The 22907-nt window shown below is 36.9% G+C and overlaps 1 protein-coding gene across 1 annotated transcript in view; it reads right to left on the bottom strand.

The window, feature by feature from the left end:
- The window catches only part of TENM1 (teneurin transmembrane protein 1), an 817501-nt gene that overhangs the window by 83281 nt on the left and 711313 nt on the right, over positions 1–22907 (bottom strand). Inside the window, exon 24 of the mRNA XM_049767088.1 lies at positions 19859–20013. Coding sequence (XP_049623045.1) covers positions 19859–20013 — 155 coding nt within the window. The remainder of the gene's footprint in view (positions 1–19858; positions 20014–22907) is intronic.

The following is a 22907-nucleotide window of genomic DNA, read 5'->3' as shown; positions in this document are numbered from 1 at the left end:
TTTTATGGTTATATGATTTTTTCTACTTTAGCTACTTCAAGTAAGTGGAGTAGTAAAGTATTCCTCTTTGGTGACTAGTTTATTTTATTTTGAATAATATTTTCAAGGTTAATCTATTTTGCAGGATTTGACAAGATCTACATATTTTTATGACTTTAAAATAGTCCATGTATATAGATATATGTGTGTGTATGTGTGTACATCTAGAGAAAAAATTTTCTTTATCTTGGTGTGTTGATAACCACTGCAGAAATAATTTTTCAGCTGATTAGACTACAAATGATGAAATAGGATTAGTACAAGGCTACCACATAAATATGAACCTTATGAATCTTTAATTTGAATCTTTTCCCACTATCTGATATTCTCTCCAAGTTTTACCTCTTTTTCTCCCACTTAGTTATACCTATTGTCGACTAGTATTTCTGTCTTTTGCAAGAAATATTTACAGTTATATCAGTTAACTTGCTCTCATCTTTCCCATCTTACAGTTTACTTACAACTCACTTTCCTTCCCTCACATATTCCTGTCTGAATTTTATGGAGTAAAATCACCAACCTTTAGTTTGCTTTGAAAGTGAGAGAGGTTCCATAGTCACTGAACTATAGACAGATATGGTGGGGATGGAGGCAGCAAGATTATCTCTGTGGCAATTGCTTTTAAAATAAACCTTCTTCTCCCCTGGGAGATCTTTTTTTTCAAGCAAACTTATTATAATTCAAATTTTCTTGATTCCCTACAGAATTTCACAAAATTCAGAAGTCTGTCCCTGCAGGGAATTTCACTTATAATGGCCTTCATTCGAAAGATCTAATTCTATTCTCTTTGTGTGCACATGGAAGAGTGATGGAAATGCACAAAGAGAAGTAACCCCTAAAGAACTTGAGTTTCAATATCATAGGCATCACTCAGAATGATGGAGGATTTTTCTATAGCCATGAAAGAATTGACAGAGAAGAGAGACAGAGACAATGAAACAGTAGGAAATGGTCTAAGAAGGTACATTTCTTTCTATGTTGCCTAATTGCTATACATTTTATGACTGAATTTTATGATACATATATTTATTATGCATATATTATCAAAATTAAGAGATGCTGAATTCATAAAGTTGAAGGACACATAGATTTTAAACAGGAAGCTCTCTATATTTCCACTTCTATCCAGTTGTGGCTATTTCTTTGGGCTTTTGGGCCACACCTGCCAGTGTTCAGGGTTACTCCTGGCCCTGTGCTCAGGGGTCATACTTGATGATGTTTGGAGGACCATAAGGGATGCTGAAGATCAAATGCCCTATCCATTGTGCTATCGATCTGACCCAAGTTATGGCAATTACTTGAATTTGTAAAATATTCTAAGGACTGCCATGCTGGGGGAATGAAGGTTGACAGAGGAGACACTACGGCAAATGGTGGCAAGAAGTGGACATTTTGGCGGAGTACGCGGTGTTGGAACACTGTATACATGAAACCCTATCAATAGCAGAATTGTAAATCACAGTGCCTCAAATCACATTTAAAAATCAATAATAAGAGTTGGAAAGATATGATAGTGGGGTGGAATGATTTTTTTACACCAAAACCATTAATATTAGCACTACTGTAAGTATGTTACCAAAACTATAATTTATTTTTTTGTAATTAAGTGCATACCAGCAAAGCTTTCCAATTTTTCCTAAAATTACCTATAAGTTGCTACTAAAGCTTAATGAAATAGCTTTGTATTGGTTTATTAACAATAAGTAAATATTTAAAATATAAGTTCTAAGAACCACAGTTTATGACTTTATACTAGCAGGGGTCTCAAACTCAATTTACCTGGGGGCCGCAGGAGGCAAAGTCGGGGTGATCCTTGAGTGCAAAGCCAGTAGTAAACCTTGAACATTGGGGGGTGTGACCCAAACAACTAAAACAAAACAAAACAAAAAAAGATTCCTCTAGGGCAGGGCCACAAAATGTTGTATGGAGGGCCGTTTGTGGCCTGCAGGCCACGAGTTTGAGACCCCTGCTTTATAGTTTGCTGGAAGAAAAGTAAAGCAGAGGTCTTCAGCTTGTGGCATACAGTACAATGCTTATAAATAAGAAAGTCTCATTTTCCCTATTAATAAGAATGAACATGAAGAACATTGATTCAAAAATTCACAGTCACAAGTCAAAGGATCCAATAGACACGAACCACCACTACCACCTTCAACAGTTCAGATATATCATCCAAACCTTAGGTATTAAGTTGAGGCCATAATTTTGAAGCTGGCTGCATTGTGACAATATGGGATGCTGTTGGCACTGTACACATTGTCTGACTAGGTACACACTACAGCCACATATAGATAAACTAACATACATCTTATACTATGAGTGGGCAGCCATATACCTTGGCTATATCCATAACACCACCCCCTACGCACAAAACGAAGACAAAACCAACACAGAACTGTCTGGAAGGGTGATAGCCCCTCTCAAAGTGCTGCCATTACATAACATGCAGGTACAGATAACTCATAAAGCAGATTTGATTTACTAATATAGGCATATAGAGAACAATGCTCTTGGTCTGCATATGGCATAACTTGTATAATATTAAATCCTGAATTTTAGAACAGGTAGAGATTTTTCCTAAAACAGAGAAAAATGCAAGAAAGGGAGAAGGAAAAGTATGTTCTAAAAAAAGAACAAAGTAAAATCCAAAATTAGTGAATATAATTTAACTTCCTGAGGAAGAAACCAAAGTAATGTTTATAAAGATGTTCACTCACCATGGGAGAATAGATCAACTGTAAAATTTATGAAGCTCCAAATGGAAATTATATGTTCAAGAATAAAACAATTAAGCTAAGAAACACAAAACTGGGGGTCCAATAGCAGACTAGAGAAAGCTGAGTAGTATACAAGTGAAGATAAAGAAATGCAATTAATTTATATGAACAAGTGACATGGAAAAATAATTTTAATAGAATGATAAAAATAAATTCAAAATGAAATTTCAAGTCAATTAAATTCATTTAAAATAAAAATACCTTAAGAAAACTATAAAAATAACAAGAGGACTAATATTCACATTATAGGGGTTCCAGAGGAAAGAGAGAGAAAGGGTCAGAAAATGTATTTGGAGAAATAATCAATGAAAACTTTTTTTTAACTTAGAAAGGAAGCTTATATTCAGGTACAATAAACTCTGAAAGTTCAAAATAAGATGAGTCTGAAGAGACACACAGCAGGACTCTCTATAATTAAAATTAAAAAAAGTAATAAAGAGAGGCTCTTAAAACAGCAAGAGAAAAGCAGGATTTTACATGCCATGTAAACCCCATTAATCTACTGGCAGATATTTCAACATAAACCTGTTGAAAACCCATTTCATTGGCAGGCCAGAAGCATGGCATGACAAACTCAAAGTCATGAAAAGACAAATCTTTTGAGAAACTTATTCCAAACAGTGTTGACATTCAGATTTTAAATAGATCAAAAGCTTCTGAGACTATTTAAAGTCACCACATTGGTTTGGTAGGAGCCATCTAAATTAAAATGAAAAGTTAACATGTAAATAAAAGCATATGAGAAAATATATAAGGGGAACAAAATATCATTTGTTTTAGATTTAAGCACTATGGTTGCAAAATTGTTCATTGTTGGGTTTTATTCATAGAATGTAAACCACCCTTCACCAGTGCACCCCTCTCTCCCACCACCTGTTTTCCTCTCACCCCACCCCCTGCCTGTTTCTAGGGAAGGCAATTTGTTTCTCTCTCTTTATCTTTCCTTTTTGACTCTGATTTGTATTATTACTAGAAAGGTGCCTTGCATGTCACTTTGTCTCCTTTCAGTACTGTGTTCCTGGAAGAGTAATTAGCTCCAACCACCATTATCACAGTAGATCCCTTTCTACTCTACCTGCACTCACAGCTATTTGTGGCAAGCTTCCTATCCTGGGCTGGGCTTTCTGACTCTTATCTCTATTGTTTTTTGGATGTTACTACCATACTATCATCTCTTTTTCTTATATGCCACAAATGAGTGAGGATTATTCAATGTCTATCCCTTTCTCTTTGACTCATTTCACTCAGCATAATGATCTCCATGTCCATCCTGTATAAGCAAATGTCATGACTTCATTTTTCCTAACAGTTGCATAGTGTTCAATTGTGTAGAGATAACAGTTTCATTAGCCACTCACCATTTTTCAGGCACCTAGATTGTCTCTAGATTCTGGCTATTGTTAATAGTGCTGCAATGAACATACAAATTCAGAGGGCCTTTTTGTATTGTGTTTTGTGTTCCTAGGGTATGCCACTAGGAGTGGTTTTGTTGGATCATACGGAAGCTCAATTTCTAGCTTTCTGAGGAATGTCCATATTGTTTTCCAAAATATCACTTTAAAAGACATTCATAGGGGTCAGGTAGATAGTGCAATAGGAAGGGCACTGAGGCTGACTTTGATTTAATCCCTGGCTCCTAATATGGTCCCTTGAGCCCTTCCAGTCCATGAGTTCAAAGCTGGTTGTAAGCCTTGAGCACTACATAATATGGATCAAAAACAAAAGTGGAACTATTACTTATAAAGAAAAATAAAAGAAAAAAGGAATAAAAAAAGGGAATATATCCTAACTCCATTTTTGAGGCCAGTGCTGGAAAAATAGTACAGGGGTAAAGCCATTTTCCTTGCATGCAGCTGATCTGGGTTTGATTCCAGGACCCATCACCTGAGTAAATGAGCATAACTGGTATGACCCCAAAACAAAATTATGACATTTATGAGGCTAGACAAGTACAACATAGAAAAAATTACAGGCAAACATCACAGATGGATACATGTAAACAATTTCCAAGATAACTTTAGCAACTCAAATTCAACAATATATTAGAAAATCGATAAAAACCGGCTAAGCTTTGCAAAAGCGGCTCCCTGTGTGTGACACCAGGCGGGGAAAATCCGCGAAAGTACACCGGCCCAGTGGGGCTCAACTGTGAAAGACTGTGAGTGTGACCTGTCTATGTCTGTCTACTGTCCTCTTGCGTGAAACTCTTGCGAGTGGGGCAAAAAGAGGCTCAGAGGAGCACGGCCGCTCCACTTCGCTACGCGGCCTTGCACTCTTTCTAAGGAAAGAACTCCATTGCAACAAGAAGAAAAAAATCACACTAAGAACGGCGCTATATCACAGAAGCAAACATTTCTCTCTGGACTGTCTTCTCTGTTGCATGCTCAGGCCTAAGATTTGACCCAGTGTGAGGCTTCATCCACGGAGGACTCTCCTCCCTTAGAGGCAAGTCAGCCCATCCAGAAAGGGAGGAGCCAGAGGAGTGTGCTGCCTACATCATATAGATAATGAATACCACCACAACACGTAGAAAAACCCACAATACAAGTGTGACAATGGGGAAACAATGCAGGCCAGCATCAGACATAGAGAATGAAGATGACAATTCTGAGGACCAGATAATGACTGAACAACTAATCAACCTCTCAGATAAGGACTTTAGACTAGCAATATGGAAGGTGCTCAACAGACTCCAAGAAACCATGGAACGAGTTGAACAGAACACTAATAAGAACCAAGAAAATATGAAGGCAGAAATGACAAAACTCCAAACTGAAATAACATGTCAACTAACAGGACTGAAAAAGTCAGTAAACGAAGTGAATGACAAAATGGATAAGCTCTGGGACAGGGTATCAGAAGCTGAGAATAGACTTGGTGCTGTGGAAGATGAGATACATAACAATTCCATACAGCAGGAGAGATTGGACAAAAAACTTAAAGCAAATGAGCAGACAATGGAAAAATTAGTCAAAGAATGGGAACAGACGAAAATAGAAGTCTATGATAAGATCAACAGAAACAACTTAAGAATCATTGGAGTCCCAGAGATCCAGGAAGAAAATTTCCAGGAAGAATCAATGGTCAAGAACATCATTAAAGAGAAACTTCCAGAGCTAAAGAATATATGTGATCAAATCCTGCATGCCCGAAGAGTACCAACCAAAAGAGACCCCAGAAAAACCACCCCAAGACACATCCTAGTCACAATGACAAATCCCACAGATAGAGACAGAATTCTGAAAACAGCAAGATCAAAAGGGGAAATCATGTTCAAGCAAGCTTCCCTGAGATTTACAGCAGACCTGTCACCAGAAACACTCAATGCCAGAAAGCAGTGGTGGGATATTGTGACAAGACTGAATGAAATGAATGCTTCACCCAGAATACTATACCCAGCAAAACTCACTTTCCGGTTTGATGGAAGAATACATGGTTTCACAGACAAAAAACAGCTCAGAAACTTCACAGACACAAAACCAGTCTTAAGAGAAAAACTGAAAGACCTAATCTAAGACAAGACTACCCAAAAGACACACCAAATTTTGAAATAAAGATGGCGTTAAATCCCAGGACAATTCTTTCTCTCAACGTCAATGGACTAAATGCACCAGTTAAGAGACACAGAGTGGCTAAATGGATCAAAAAACTCAATCCAACCTTCTGCTGCCTACAAGAAACGCACCTGAATAGTCAGAACAAACATAGACTCAAAATAAAAGGCTGGAGAAAAATCATCCAAGCAAACAACACCCATAAAAAAGCTGGAGTGGCCATACTAATATCAGATAATGCAAACTTTATACTCAGGAAGGTTGTAAGGGACAAAGACGGACATTTTATATTAATCAAGGGGTACGTAGAGCAGGAAGAATTCACTCTCCTAAACATATATGCACCGAATGAGGGGCCAGCAAAATATTTAATACAACTGTTGACAAATCTGAAAAATAATATCAACAACAACACAATAATTGTGGGGGACCTTAACACGGCTTTGTCAACACTGGACAGGTCAACCAGAATGAAACCCAACAAGAATATACTAGACCTGAGGAGAGAAATGGAAGAAAGAGGCCTAGTGGATATATATAGGACACTCCATCTCCAGAAAACTGGATACACATTCTTCTCCAATGTACATGGGACATTCTCCAGGATAGACTACATGCTGGCACATAAAACATACCTCCATAAGATCAAGAGGATAGAAATTTTGCAGACTACCTTCGCTGACCACAAGGCACTGAAATTATTTGTGAACTCCAAAGGGACTCAGAAGAAACACTTTAACACCTGGAAGTTAAACAGCCTCATGCTCAATAACCAGTGGGTCCGAGATGAAATCAAGGAGGAAATAAAAAGGTTCCTGGAAACAAATGACAATAATGACACAAACTCTCAGAACTTATGGGACACAGCAAAAGCAGTACTGAGAGGAAAATTTATAGCTTTGCAAGCACACATCAGGAAGGAAGAAGGAGCTTACCTGAGTAGCTTAATGACACAGCTAATAGAACTAGAAAATGCTCAACAAAAGGACCCAAGAATAGGAAGACAGAAGGAAATAACAAAGCTGAGAGCAGAAATCAACGAAGTGGAAACTCAAAAAACAATCCGAAAGATCAACGAAAGCAGAAGTTGGTTCTTTGAAAAAATAAACAAGATTGATAGACCACTGGCAAACCTAACAAAGAAAGAGAGAGAGAGAAACTTGATAACTCGTATCAGGAATGAAAAAGGAGAGACCACTACTGATATGACAGAGATTCAAAGGGTAATCAGAAACTACTTTGAAAAACTCTACGCCACGAAAAATGAGAACCTGGAAGAAATGGATAAATTCTTGGACTCTTATAATATCCCACGGTTGAAGGAAGAGGATGTAGCATATCTAAACACCCCCATCACCATTGATGAAATTAAAACAGTAATCAAATGTCTGCCGAAAAACAAAAGCCCAGGTCCAGATGGATTCACTAATGAATTCTATCAAACTTTCCAAGAGGAACTACTGCCAATCTTGGCAAGACTCTTTCATGAAATTGAACAAACAGAAACACTTCCAAATAGCTTTTATGAAGCCAACATCACCTTGATACCTAAACCAGACAGAGACGCTACCAAAAAAGAAAATTACAGACCAATATCACTGATGAATGCAGATGCAAAGATCCTCAACAAAATCCTGGCAAATAGGATTCAATGCCTCGTTAAGAAGATCATCCACTACGATCAAGTAGGTTTCATCCCAGGAATGCAAGGCTGGTTTAACATCCGTAAATCTATCAACATAATACACAACATCAATAACAAGAAAAATAAAAACCACATGATCATATCAATAGATGCAGAGAAAGCATTTGATAAGGTCCAACACCCATTCTTGATCAAAACTCTCAGCAAGATGGGAATGGAGGGAACCTTTCTCAATATAGTGAAGGCCATCTACCACAAGCCAGTGCAAATATTATCCTCAATGGAGAAAAACTGAAAGCCTTCCCTCTAAATTCTGGCACAAGACAAGGCTGTCCTCTCTCACCACTCCTATTCAACATAGCACTGGAAGTACTTGCTATAGCGATTAGGCAAGAAAAGGATATCAAGGGAATCCAGATAGGAAAGGAAGAAGTCAAGCTCTCACTGTTTGCAGATGACATGATACTCTACTTAGAAAACCCTAAAGACTCTATCAAAAAGCTTCTAGAAACAATAGACTCATATAGCAAGGTGGCAGGCTACAAAATTAACACACAAAAATCAATGGCCTTTCTATATACCAATAGTAATAAGGATGAAATGGACATTAAGAAAACAACCCCATTCACAATAGTGCCACACAAACTCAAATATCTTGGAATCAACTTGACTAAATATGTGAAGGACCTATACAAAGAAAACTATAAAACTCTGCTCCAAGAAATAAGAGAGGACACACGGAAATGGAAACGCATACCCTGCTCATGGATTGGCAGGATTAACATCATCAAAATGTCAATACTCCCCAAGGCATTATACAGATTTAATGCCATCCCTCTAAAGATACCCATGACATTCTTCAAAGAAGTGGATCAGACACTTTTGAAATTCATTTGGAACAATAAACACCCTCGAATAGCTAAAGCAATCATTGGGAAAAAGAATATGGGAGGAATTACTTTTCCCAACTTTAAACTGTACTACAAAGCAACAGTTATCAAAACAGCATGGTATTGGAATATGGACAGACCCTCAGATCAGTGGAATAGGCTTGAATACTCAGAAAATGTTCCCCAGAGATACAACCATCTAATTTTTGATAATAGGAGCAGGAAATCCTAAATGGAGCAGGGAAAGCCTCTTCAACAAGTGGTGTTGGCACAATTGGATAGCCACTTGCAAAAAATTAAACTTAGACCCCCAGCTAACATCATGTACAAAGGTAAAATCCAAATGGATTAAAGACCTCGATATCAGCCCCCAAACCATAAGATATATAGAACAGCACATAGGCAAAACACTCCAGGACATTACAGGCATCTTCAAGGAGGAAACTGCACTCTCCAAGCAAGTGAAAGCAGAGATTAACAGATGGGAATATATTAAGCTGAGAAGCTTCTGCACCTCAAAGGAAATAGTGCCCAGGATACAAGAGCCACCCACTGAGTGGGAGAAACTATTCACCCAATACCCATCAGATAAGGGGCTAATCTCCAAAATATACAAGGCACTGACAGAACTTTACAAGAAAAAAACATCTAACCCCATCAAAAAATGGGGAGAAGAAATGAACAGACACTTTGACAAAGAAGAAATACACATGGCCAAAAGACACATGAAAAAATGTTCCACATCACTAATCATCAGGGAGATGCAAATCAAAACAACGATGAGATACCACCTCACACCCCAGAGAATGGCACACATCACAAAGAATGAGAATCAACAGTGTTGGCGGGGATGTGGAGAGAAAGGAACTCTTATCCACTGCTGGTGGGAATGCTGTCTAGTTCAACCTTTATGGAAAGCGATATGGAGATTCCTCCAAAAACTGGAAATCGAGCTCCCATACGATCCAGCTATACCACTCCTAGGAATATACCCTAGGAACACAAAAATACAATACAAAAACCCCTTCCTTACACCTATATTCATTGCAGCTCTATTTACCATAGCAAGACTCTGGAAACAACCAAGATGTCCTTCAAGAGACGAATGGCTAAAGAAACTGTGGTACATATACACAATGGAATATTATGCAGCTGTCAGGAGAGATGAAGTCATGAAATTTTCCTATACATGGATGTACATGGAATCTATTATGCTGAGTGAAATAAGTCAGAGAGAGAGAGAAAAACGCAGAATGGTCTCACTCATCTATGGGTTTTAAGAAAAATGAAAGACACCCTTGTAATAATAATTTTCAGACACAAAAGAGAAAAGAGCTGGAAGTTCCAGCTCACCTCAGGAAGCTCACCACAAAGAGTGATGAGTTTAGTTAGAGAAATAACTACATTTTGAACTGTCCTAATATTGAGAATGTATGAGGGAAATGTAGAGCCTGTTTAGGGTACAGGCGGGGGTTGGGTGGGGAGGAGGGAGATTTGGGACTTGGGTGATGGGAATGTTGCACTGGTGATGGGTGGTGTTCCTTTTATGACTGAAACCCAAACACAATCATGTATGTAATCAAGGTATTTAAATAAAAAAAAAAGAACTAAAAAAAATCAAGGAAAAAAAAACAATATATTAGAAAATCATACATGGTGATCTAGTTGAGTTTATTCCAGGGATTCAGGGTTGGCTCAACATATGAACATCCATCAATATGATACAAAAAACAACAAAATAATGATAAAATTTTATGGTCATCTCAATAGATACAAAAATATCTGATTATAAGGCCCAGAACATCTATTTGAGTTAAAAACTCAATAAAACATGATGGAAAGGACATGCATAAGGACCATAAAAGGTCAGTTTTGATGAACTTACAGATAACCTCATACTCAAAGGGAAAAATTGAGATTTTTCTTCTAACGTCTGTAACAAGATGGGGAAGCTCACTTTCATCATGTGTCTAACATAATGTGGAAAACAATGAAGAAGTAGGAATATGATAAAGTGTACATAGTCAGGTGAGCACAAATCAAAATGGCCTCAACATATATCATCTCACACCAATGAGAATGGCATTAATTAAAAAGGCCATTCAATTATTGCTGATGGAAATAAGGTTCAGCCTCTATATAAACAGTATAGAGAAGTCTCACAGAAAAAAAGTTGATATCCCATATAACCCAGTGAGTCCACTAATTGGTATATAACTCAAGTACACGAAAAACTAATTTAGAAAGTTATATGTGCTCCTATGTTTACTGAAGTGCTAAGAATGACAATCAGAATATAAGAACCCAAGTATCCATTAATAGTTGAATGGATAAAGAGGTTTTTAGACACAATGAAATATTATGCAGCTCTAAGAAAAGAGGGAATCTTGTTGTTTGCTAAATCTTGGAGGATACTGGAGGGCAACAAGTTAAGTTAGAAGTGGAAAGATAAATATCACTTATTTCACTATCTGCAGTATATGGAGAAGCAAAACAAGGGGATAGACAAACCTGAATGATCACAAATATTTAATTTTTTATTACAAAATTGAGATTAACAAGTAATGGGGAAAGGTAAAATTAAGGAAGGACTAGAAATAACATAAAGATATTGGTAGAGGGTCTGGAGTGGAGGGTGTAGTAGTGGTAAAAGTACATTTAACTGTGTATCAAACCATAAATTTTAACAGCATGTTAACTATTTTATGACAAAATACAATAAAATAAAAATAATAAACCTTGTTTTGGAATAGAAATTACTTAAGAAGGAAAAAGTTATAGACTATATCCAAACTATAGGAATATTCTGAAGCAAAGTTTATTGTCTAATGACTTAAGAAATGACAGATTCCCAGTAGGATAAATATATAGGTTAAATGCACAGTGGATGACTTATGCTTCTCTACAGATCCAGTTACCATCTTTCCTTCATAATCACTATGATTCATTAGTATATATTATATTTCCCGATGAATAGAAACACCATAAAGTATACACGATCTAGCAAGCATTTATGGAGCACTGATTATGGATCAGATCCACAAGATGCATACGTACAAGTCTCAACAGGACTATCCGAATATAAAAATCAGTCTGTGTTGCTTAAATATCAAGCTGTGGGCTGATATTTGGAAGAGCATCAGGCTGTCTCCATAGAGTAAGTCAACACATTTTACTTTACACCAAGAGACATGATCTAACTTCCAACTCCATTCTAGTCAGGCACGAAATAGAAGTATTACCAGAATAGAATGATTCAAAAGCAGCAATGGAAATAAAGAGCCCAATCTCTTCATAATCAACTCATATCTGGAAATGAAAGGCCTGGTTGTTTATAGCAGTGCTTACAAAGGGCAGTTATGTTTCAGAATTTATACTGAGAGTTAAACTTCTCATTTCAGTAAATAAAAAAAAGATATTGATTTTGAACAAATGGCTGATTTTATTGTCAAGGCAATTTTCATTTCTTGAGATGATTAGATTTTAATAAACTATTTCCTAAGTGCTACTTAACACATTCTGTGAACAAACTGCATATTCCTCAACTAACATTTTCAAACACAAAATAAAACAGTCTTTGGCAATTGTTGAAAAATACACACTGGGGGTCAGAAATTTTATGTTCAAACTTATCTATATCATATAATAACTCTATGATCATAGCAAAATATACAATCCTTCTGAGTGCCAGTTTTGTTCTCTACAGGGGATAATTATACTTACATTTCAGTAGTTGTGGATATCAAATTGATCAGTATGAATAAGGTATTTAGTTTCTATTGCATAGTGAATTCTTAGTGAGTGGTAGAAATATTTTAGTTACTATCTGGAGGAAAGGATGAGTTGTTGAAGATTAGGGCAAGCTATTGAGAATTGATTCTTTCTGGGGCTTAGGCTTGTCACAGAGACATGCAGAATAAAATAGCAAGAAGAGGATTATTCTCTACATCATTTTTTCTAGCTTCTTATCATACTGTGGAAATATCATGGGTGAGCCTTTCCTTTTCTGGTACTTTTTGGTTTTGAAATGCAAAGTTACAAGGAACTTTATGAATTGGTTCTACTTCTGTAGAAAAATGTGCATGGAATTGGGAGGGTCAGAAAAGTTGAAACCACTTCTTGACTTTAGAGAAGTCTACATTCCAAGTATTAATGGCTTTAGATACTACCTTCTATGTACTTCTATGTACTTCTATGATTGCAAAAAGATAGAACTGGAGAAATAGCCCAAGGGTCTAAGAACATGCTTTTAATGCAGGAAGTTCAAGTTTGATTCCTGGAAACATGTGGTCTTTCAAACACTGCCAGTAACAACCATCAAATCCAGAGCCAGGAATAATTCCTGAGAAACACTGTGTGTGGCCTACACCCCCCTCCAAGTTTCCAAAGGTATGATGAAGAGATAGGTCAAAGGTCTGAATGCATGCTTTGCATGGGGGGGAGTGCCTTCAATCCTGGGCACCAGAAGATTCCTTGAGCAAATGCTGCGCACACAGACAGGAATATTCTTTGAGCATCACTAGATATGGCCAGAAAAAGTTTCAAAAGAGGGAATTTTGTAAGATAATGTATGATGAGGTCATATGTAATATTAGTTTCAGTAACTGCTTCATAAAACCTGACCCAAATCTTTATGTTGCAGCCCAGAGTTTTCTCTCGTATGCTCCATGTTAACAGAATCTGTATGCTCTCATTTAAACATTTGTCCCACCCTCACCCATCAGTATATTTTGATTAACTGAAATATGAAAGTGAGTACCAGGTAAGCTCACCTGGATTACTCTAAGTACTGCAATAAACAATTGGTGTTTTGGTATTGAAAGGCATTGAGAAACTTTTAACTCAGCTTTTACCCCTTTAGCTGAAGACAGTTCAGATCTGAAGCACACCTGTGGCAACATAGGTCCCCAGGTTGAAATAGTTGTCCATGCATGGATAATTTGTCGCACAGGCAAAGCTTTTGGGAATTTATGTCACACACTGGCTTCATCACGGCAGACCCATCTACCCAACATTGTGACATCTGGATGCTGCTGCTTTACACTCACCTAGGAACTGATTTGCTTTAATACCACTGCAAGCTGACTCCACTTAACTAGCATATCTACCAAAGGCACCATTAGAAGAATCAAGACTGTTGTCAAAGAATTAGAGAACTAGTATTGGGGTTAAGGTACCTACTTAGTCATGGTTGATACACTCTTATTCCTGGCATGATCCCCAGCACCACATACACACACCTCTTAGCACAGCTGAGTGCAACCTCAAATGCTCCAAAGCACACCAAGCTCCTCCAAGCACCACAGAGCAGCACTGAATCCTTGGGTCCTCATATTGGACTCCTGGACTAGATGGCCATAATTTGACGAAAGGGGATCCTGGACCACCTGAATGCTATTTTGGAGACCAAAGGGAGAAAAAGAATGTTTTCAAACTATAGAGCTCCTTGAAAAAAATCCCACCCCATTTATGTGAACTCGAAGAAGAATATGATAGTAACCTTTCCTTTTCTGTTAAAAAACATGTTACTCAGGCAGTTTCTGTGGGGACATATTCTTGGTGTTTCCTTATACTTGTCAAAACTTCTTCCCCTCAGTTTCTTATAATCCACCATTCCTAAGTTTTACCTTAAATACAGATATTCTTTGGAGCTTGATAATATGCTTTCTCTTTTTATACTTTTTAGTTTGGGAGCAGTGCTCAGTGATCACTACTTGCTTTGAGGAATTATCTGTACATAACTACCTGTTGTTATAAATAACAAAATGCGATCTGTACCATCCCAGAAGATGGCATCTACTCTTCTATTTGTTATCCCCATATGTAACTGTATAACACCAAGTTTAAGATCCATTTTAGGCATATATATTTGCTTGACATATATAATAAGTGAAATATACACTGGCCCCTTAGTAAATTTCAAAGTGGAACTTTACCTTCTTCAAAGCCTTTAGACAATTTTATTCTATATATTCGTAAATCATAGTATTATACATGCACATTATTAATTCCAAAGTTAAGTTAGTCAAGTGTTATTTAAATTTCAATATTTCACTAATATTTACTAATATTCTAATATATCTAGGGTTCTTAATTCATACTGATAGATATCGGTTTTAGAATTATCATCAATCATTTATATAACCTGCAGAAAGCTAAGTAGTTTTGTAGTCAGTATCATTTTTTATTCGTGTTTGGGACACACCTGGTGGTGCTAAGGAGTTACCCCTGGCTCTGTATTCAGAAATTACTTCTGTTGGGTGCTCACGGAACTATATGGGATGCTGGGCATTGAACCTAGGTTGTTCATGTGTAAGGCAAATGCCCTACCCACTGTACTATTGCTCTGATCCAATATGATATTTTTATCTCAAAAAAACTTAGCTGAATATCCCAAAATATAAACATTGCCAATTTAAATACATATTTATCTCTTCTCATTTTTGGGTGGTAGTAAATTGGGGCCATGTATTGCTAGGGGTGAAACCTGGTCCATCAGCATGGAAAGCCATGCTTAGCCCATGGAGCTATATTTCTGGTCCCAGCAAGTCAGGGTATGGGTGCTTCAATGTTATGAATTAGCCAGCCCACTCAAACGATGCTGGGAGTCTACAAGGATACTCCTGGTTGGCACTCTGGGACCATGTGGGAATAAATATTGAAATGGGATCAGCCACATGCAAGTCATATGCTCTTATCCACAAATGATTTCTCCAACCCTTTCAAACCATCATTTTTGTTTTCATTTTGGGTCATACCCGGTGATACTCCTGACTCTGCATTCAGAAACCACTCCTATTGGGGATTGCAGGAGCATAAAGGATGCTCTTAATCAAATCTGGGTCAACTACATAATAGGCAATAATCTTACCCACTGGGTTATCTCTCCAGTACTCCTGCAACCATCTCTTGTGATCTATATCCCTTCCTCTAACAATATACTAATGACATGATCTTTCATAAATGCATTTGTATGTTTAATATTTTTTAAAATCCATTTCCCACTATGAGAGTTCTGGGGAAAGGGGGTGGACCAAGATTTTACCCTACTGAAACACTGGCAGCTATATCCAGGCTCCATCACTACAATCAATCAAACAGCCCAAGTTCACTGCTTTTTGAGTAACCTCTGCAGAGGTTAAAAAAAAACACAAAAAAGAACCCCCTCTATATCAATTTTGGGGTTAAAACTCTGGAGTCTTCTTGAAGTGAGGGTTGGCAGCCTACCTCTACTTCCAGCACTTCCAGAAGCTCCAGCAGCCACTTCAACATCCTACAACCATCACCATATGAGTTCATTCACCGACATCTACTGATCCTGGAGTTCTTAGCGCTTGTAGCTACAGCACCACACCTCCGATTTCTTCAATACTAACACCCAGTTGGCACACACAAAATTAGATGCAAAGGTAGTATAGAAGCCAACTAAGTTCAGTAAACAAGAACAATAACAGAAGCCCAAACTAGCCACAGTTAAATAAACCTTGAGGCAATGACTTAAGGACCCTATTGTGAGATACAACAAGTTTCACAAATTTTCTTTAACTGACGTATTTTAAAATAATTTCATTACCATTTAGCTTCAACAAACAATGTAAAATAAATTATTTTGTGCCTGCCAATGGGGCAGGGTTGGGGTGGGTGGTAAACTGGAGACAATTTTGGAGACAATGTTATGCTGATGATAGGATTGGTATTAGAAAACTGAATGCCAGAAACAACTTATTATAAAAAACTTTTGTAAAGAAAGGCATTTAAATAAAGTAAATAAAACTGCACTTCTTTGTTTAAGTATATTATTGGTTCCACGTTATGTCCTAGATATAACTGAAAGGCTACCTACCATGCTAAGAAGGTCTTCACCTATTTGTTTTCTAGCTCTTACTACTTTACATTCTTTGTACCATAGGGTTCTCTTGGAACTAAGTAAGTACAGTAACTGAACAACTGTTCAATGACTGCTACATATGTCCAAATAACATTCAGTTCAGTTGAGAGTCCAGTTACATGCATGGATTTTGGCAACAGAAACAAATTACAAATCATCAGATTCATGTGGTGATACTCCATTTCAGTAAGGAAAAGAAATAGTGAGGATTAGAACATTCAGAGAAAAATCTTAAGGAAGAAGTAGTGCGTGCAGAGTCAGGAATGGGATTTCTATCAGAAACACAAATGCCAGACTGAAGTAATGGAGCAATAAAAAGCAGATCCCTAATCAAGGTGGAGGAAGGGTCATAATAGAGATGACGGTAGAGAACAGTTTGCACTCATTGCCCTATTCTTCAGTGGACTTTAAGCACAGAACAGGAAGTGATAATGAGGAACAGAGCATGGATAACTGCTATATAATTTGGACACAAAGCTGTTTTCCCTTTCAAACAGTTCTATTAGTTGTTAAGTCCTGCACCTCCACAGAAGTTCTATTGTTTCTAAAGTATACACAAAAGGGAAGGAGGGGCATCAAGGAAACTGAGTCTTGAACTAAAATGCCACAGGAAAAAGCTAATTTTGTCTTCTAGTTACTAGGATTTCTTTTTAATAGTCTACATACAACATTCTAATACGAAAGAGATGGCAATAATAGCTTTTAGGGTGACAATAATAGCTTGTAAAGTAGCATGTAAAAACACAGTTATTATGGTGATGAGGATTATCTGTTTCTTCTATTTAGACAAAGAATTCCTCCTTTAAGTATAAATTTTATACACCGAAGCATTAAGTTGCTTTGAGTTAATTGCAGTTTGAAGTTTCACAGTGTGTAAATATTATCCCATAAATGAATCATATATGCACATCATCTTTGTTGTCCCCTATGAAAACATTTACATGCTTTCTGCCATAAATAGTGCTCCATTTTCATGATTTATTCAGAATGCTGCATTATGAAATCTTAGACTGTTCTAATAAAGTGAGTCTTAACCATTCAAATATCTCATAAGAATGTTTCATTCATTTTTCACATTGTCCCAGCTTCCAAGGCCTTCCAATTCCCATCTTATTGGTAATTGAATGTGTTTGGCATTTTCTATGTTTCTGGGGTTAGGCAGGGGCATGTACAAAGGAAGAAATAGTCATCACTCAATAGTTACACGTGCATTTATTGTTTTTTATAGAGATTCGTGTGCATGGAAGATAAAGATGAAAGTAAATTTGAGGGCTGAGAACTGAAGCAATATTTTATTTTAACTTTTTAGTTTTCTGGGCCACAGAAGGTAGTGTTCAGGGATTATTTCTGGCTCGATGCTCAAGTCACTCCTAACAGGCTTAGAGGACCATCCTGGGCAGTGGGGTTTGAACCTGGGTAGAATGGTGCAAGGCAAGATCCTTACTCATTGTACTATTTCTCTGGCCCCAGTTTAAAATTTATGCAATGTTTCTAATGTATTCTCTTTCTCTTTTTACTGGCTTTTGAATAGGATGAAAAAGAAAACAACAGCAATACCTAACTGGAGGGTATCACTGATGGCTTGCGAACTGTAATCCTCCATTCTTTGCTATTTGGATACTAATTTTGGTTCAAGAAGTTGGTAGCAATATTATCTGGGAAGATGACCTAGTCCTAGAGGGTCTGAATTAATTCTGGACATTCCATTTTCCTGTTAATAGCATTAGATGAAATTATGGGCATCTGACTTGGTTCTAGTCAGTGTAATGAAAGAAGAAAATTTGACGGCACATTTATCTACCTTTGGTAATCTCATTAAGTGAAATAACAAAATCTTATTGTTCAAAACACTTTGAAAACATGTGCTTTATTACTTGCATTGAAAATTATTCTTTCTGAGTGCTGGAGAGCACAGTGAATAAGTTAGCACATGCCTTGCATGTAGCTAACCTGCATTTGGTCCCTAACACCCTGGATTGTTTCCTGAGTCCATCAGGAATGATTCATGAGTGTAGATCCAGGTGTAAGCCTGAGTACAACCAGGTGTGGCCCAAAATCCCCAATGTTATTTTCTCAGATACATTAATCCCTGTGTTCTAAAACTTCTAATTTGAAAAAAAGTTATATAATTATCTACATCATCAGATTCGTGTAATGTTAAAATGTAAAAGGCTCGTGGAAGACTGTCTAGTCACTTTCCCTCATGTTACATTCAAATCTTATGTTTTTGGTCAAAAAAATGCCATGCACAGGGTGATGAAAGTATGCTGTATGTCCTATAATCTTGTTAGATGTCTAATACAATTCTATAGATTTGTGGTGAAATAAAAATTTTGGACTCAGTTGAGAGCAATGTTGAATTTTCCTATTTATTCTCTAGTAAAAGGATTTCTTAAATAAATGTAAAGTAGATCTCAGAGGGAATGTTGCTTGTACTCACTAAAATTTTCAAATATCCTAGAAATATCTATTTGGATATATGTGAATAATGCATCACACTCATGTAGTCACTTTTAAAATATTTTAGAGGAATTTTAGTAATCAGTACTTTTCCAAATAGAAGCTATTACATTCTGTAAAATTACTAAAGTTTTATATCTTAGAAAATATCCAATAAGTGACATTGACCTTACCTCTAAGTGATTCAAGTCTGAGAGGATTTAATTTTTATGACAATATCCTACTTAACATCACCCCCCCTTCTGACCATTTTCTTTCAACTGAGATTTTTTTTGGGCCACACCCGGTAATGCTCAGGGGCTACTCCTGGCTATGTGCTCAGAAGTTGCTCCTGGCTTGGGGGACCATATGGGACACCGGGGGATCGAACCGCGGTCCGTCCAAGGCTAGCGCAGGCAAGGCAGGCACCTTACCTTTAGTGCCACCGCCCGGCCCCTCAACTGAGATTTTTGAGAAAAAGAAATAACCTACATAGAGAAATTTCTGCTATCAGATAGCATAATGTATATGCCAGACTTCTTGAGTACCTGATTTCTGTATGAGAAAATTGTTATCCATTTCCATGATATCAAAAGATGTTAACACTTAAAATCAGTGGTGCCTACCTGAGTGATGTCCATGCCCGAGTCACAGCTCAGTGGCTGTGTAGAAGTCAGACCATTTGAGCCAATTACAGTTGTGATCACAGCATTCTCATCAATTCTCCGAATCATAGTGCCATCCACAAAGTAAATGAATCCATGCCTATCAACTGTGATGCCTGTTGGAAAGAAGGAAAGGAGCATTAGTAGTCTAGTGGGCCACACTTAGACTAAGATTAGTATTTTGAAAGAAACCATAAAGATGGAAAGCCATTTTAAAAACATATAGATTCAATTTTGCTCAGAACTGGCAGTTAAGAAATGGAAGATGTCTGTTCTAACATACGCTCACATCTTTGTATATTGAGAAGTGACAAAAATAACACACGGATATATAACCAGGGCTAATAAATATGTATTGGTAAGTTTTGTTTTCTAGCTACTAATACTTATTTACCATAATAAACAGAAAACCCCCTTTTTTACATAAATGGGAAAAATAAGAAGAAACTTATTTTAAAGTGCAGATGCATAAGCCAGGTAACTAACTTGGGAAGTATTAACTATTTTCAGCTGGGATTGAACTAAAACAATGTTTTCATCTTCCTGATATTAATTCAAAATCTATACAAAAACTTGCATTGTCAGAAAAATTTTGGTGGGGGGGTGTTTGGCCATATCTGGCAGTGCTCATGGCTTATTCCTAGCTCTGCTTTCAGGGATCACATTTGGCAGGCTCAAGGGACTGTATGTGTTGTTGGTGCTCAAACCTGTATTAGCCATTTGCAGGGCAAGCACTCTGCTCACTGTTTTATTGCTCTCCCCCTAGAAGTTCACAATAAGCCATGACAAAGGGCAGAATGAGTATTCACAGATGGATATATAGGCAAACAGACACCTTTGAAAAGAAGGAATCTTTACTCTGGAGTAACAAACTAAATAAGTAAGATTACTGAGGGGTAAATCTTTATGCTGTAGAACAAAGAGGAATATTACAGATAAACACATAGCCTCACAATAAAATTAAAATAAAAACAATTTTTATAAAGTGTCAGTGAAACTAAGAAATGAATTTTTAAAAGAATACAAAAACTGAAAAGCATTTTGGTAGGATCATGAAAAAAAATAAAACCCAATAAGATGAACTAAAATGAGAGAAGAGATACACAGAAATATAAAGGATCACCCAAAGACTGCGATGAGCAATTTTATAATAGTTAATCGGAGAATCTAGAATAAATGTATGCATTTAATTAATTAATTTATTTATTCTTTTGCCACATCTGATGATGCTCAGGGGTCACCCCTAGCTCTGAACTCAGAATCACTCCTGGTTGTACTCATAATGCTAGGGATAGAACTCAGGCTGGCCAAACACCTTATCTGCTGTACTCTTTCTGAGAAATGGATTAAAAATCATATAATGTTACCAGACAAAATAGTTAAGAAAAAAGACACCTTTAGTGGCTTAATTATAAGTAATAAAATTGAAACAGTAATTAAGAATATTCTACAAAGGGGCCAGAATGATAACACAACAGTAGGTGCCTTGCATGCGGCTGACCTGGGATGGACCTGTGTTTAATTTGAAAAAAAATCTTCAAGAAATATAAAAAACCCAGATAGTTTAACTGGTGAACTCAATCAAATATTCAAAGAAAGTCTATTACAAACCCTTCTCTTTGAGAAATTAAAGGATCAGAAATTCTTCAACTTTCCATTAATGCTATAATATCCTGATATAAATAGTAGAATCATCACACATACACAGAAAAACCCACAGAAAATTATCCCTGATGGCCATATATGCAAGTAACATATATGTCACCCAATTCTATTAACATGTTAAAAGGACTGTAAAACATGACCAATGCAATTTATCCCAGGGATGAGAGGATGGGTCAACATATACAAATCAACTAATGTGATATAACAAAATCAACATAAAGAAGTATAAATGTCATATAAAAGTTTCCATCAATGGTGCAGAGAAAACTTTTGAAAACTTTCAGCATCTGCTTATGAAAAAAACTGTCTTTGTAGTACAGTTTAAAGTTGGGGAAAGTAATTCCTCCCATATTCTTTTTCCCAATGATTGCTTTAGTTATTCTAGGGTGTTTATTGTTCCAAATGAATTTCAAAAGTGCCTGATCCACTTCTTTGAAGAATGTCATGGGTATCTTTAGAGGGATCGCATTAAATCTGTACAATGCTTTGGGGAGTATTGCCATTTTAATGATGTTGATCCTGCCAATCCATGAGCAGGGTATGTGCTTCCATTTCCGCGTGTCCTCTCTTATTTCTTGGAGCAGAGTTTTATGGTTTTCTTTGTATAGGTCTTTCAAAGTTTTAGTCAAGTTGATTCCAAGATATTTGAGTTTGTGTGGTACTATTGTGAATGGGGTTGTTTTCTTAATTCCATTTCTTCTTTATTACTATTGGTGTATAGAAAGGCCATTGATTTTTGTGTGTTAATTTTGTAGCCTGCCACCTTGCTATATGAGTCTATATTTTCTAGAAGCTTTTTGGTAGAGTCTTTAGGGTTTTCTAAGTAGAGTATCATGTCATCTGCAAACAATGAGAGCTTGACTTCTTCCTTTCCTATCTGGATTCCCTTGATATCTTTTTCTTGCCTAATCGCCAGCTATACCACTCCTAGGAATATACCCTAGGAACACAAAAATACAATACAAAAATCCCTTCCTTACACCTATATTCATTGCAGCACTATTTACCATAGCAAGACTCTGAAAACAGCCAAGATACCCTTCAACAGATGAATGGCTAAAGAAACTGTGGTTACATATACACAATGGAATATTATGCAGCTGTCAGGAGAGATGAAGTCATGAAATTTTCCTATACATGGATGTACATGGAATCTGTTATGCTGAGTGAAATAAGTCAGAGAAAGAGAGAAAGATGCAGAATGGTCTCCCTCATCTATGGGTTTTAAGAAAAATGAAAGACATTCTTGTAATAATAATTTTCAGGCACAAAAGAGAAAAGAGCTGGAAGTTACAGCTCACCTCATGAAGCTCACCGCAAACAGGGATGAGTTTAGTTAGAGAAA

The sequence above is a fragment of the Suncus etruscus genome, chromosome X, assembly GCF_024139225.1.
Source record: "Suncus etruscus isolate mSunEtr1 chromosome X, mSunEtr1.pri.cur, whole genome shotgun sequence".
Taxonomy (NCBI): Eukaryota; Metazoa; Chordata; class Mammalia; order Eulipotyphla; family Soricidae; genus Suncus; species Suncus etruscus.
The sequence above is the reverse complement of the archived record's forward strand: the minus strand, read 5'-3'. Positions and strand labels throughout refer to the sequence as shown.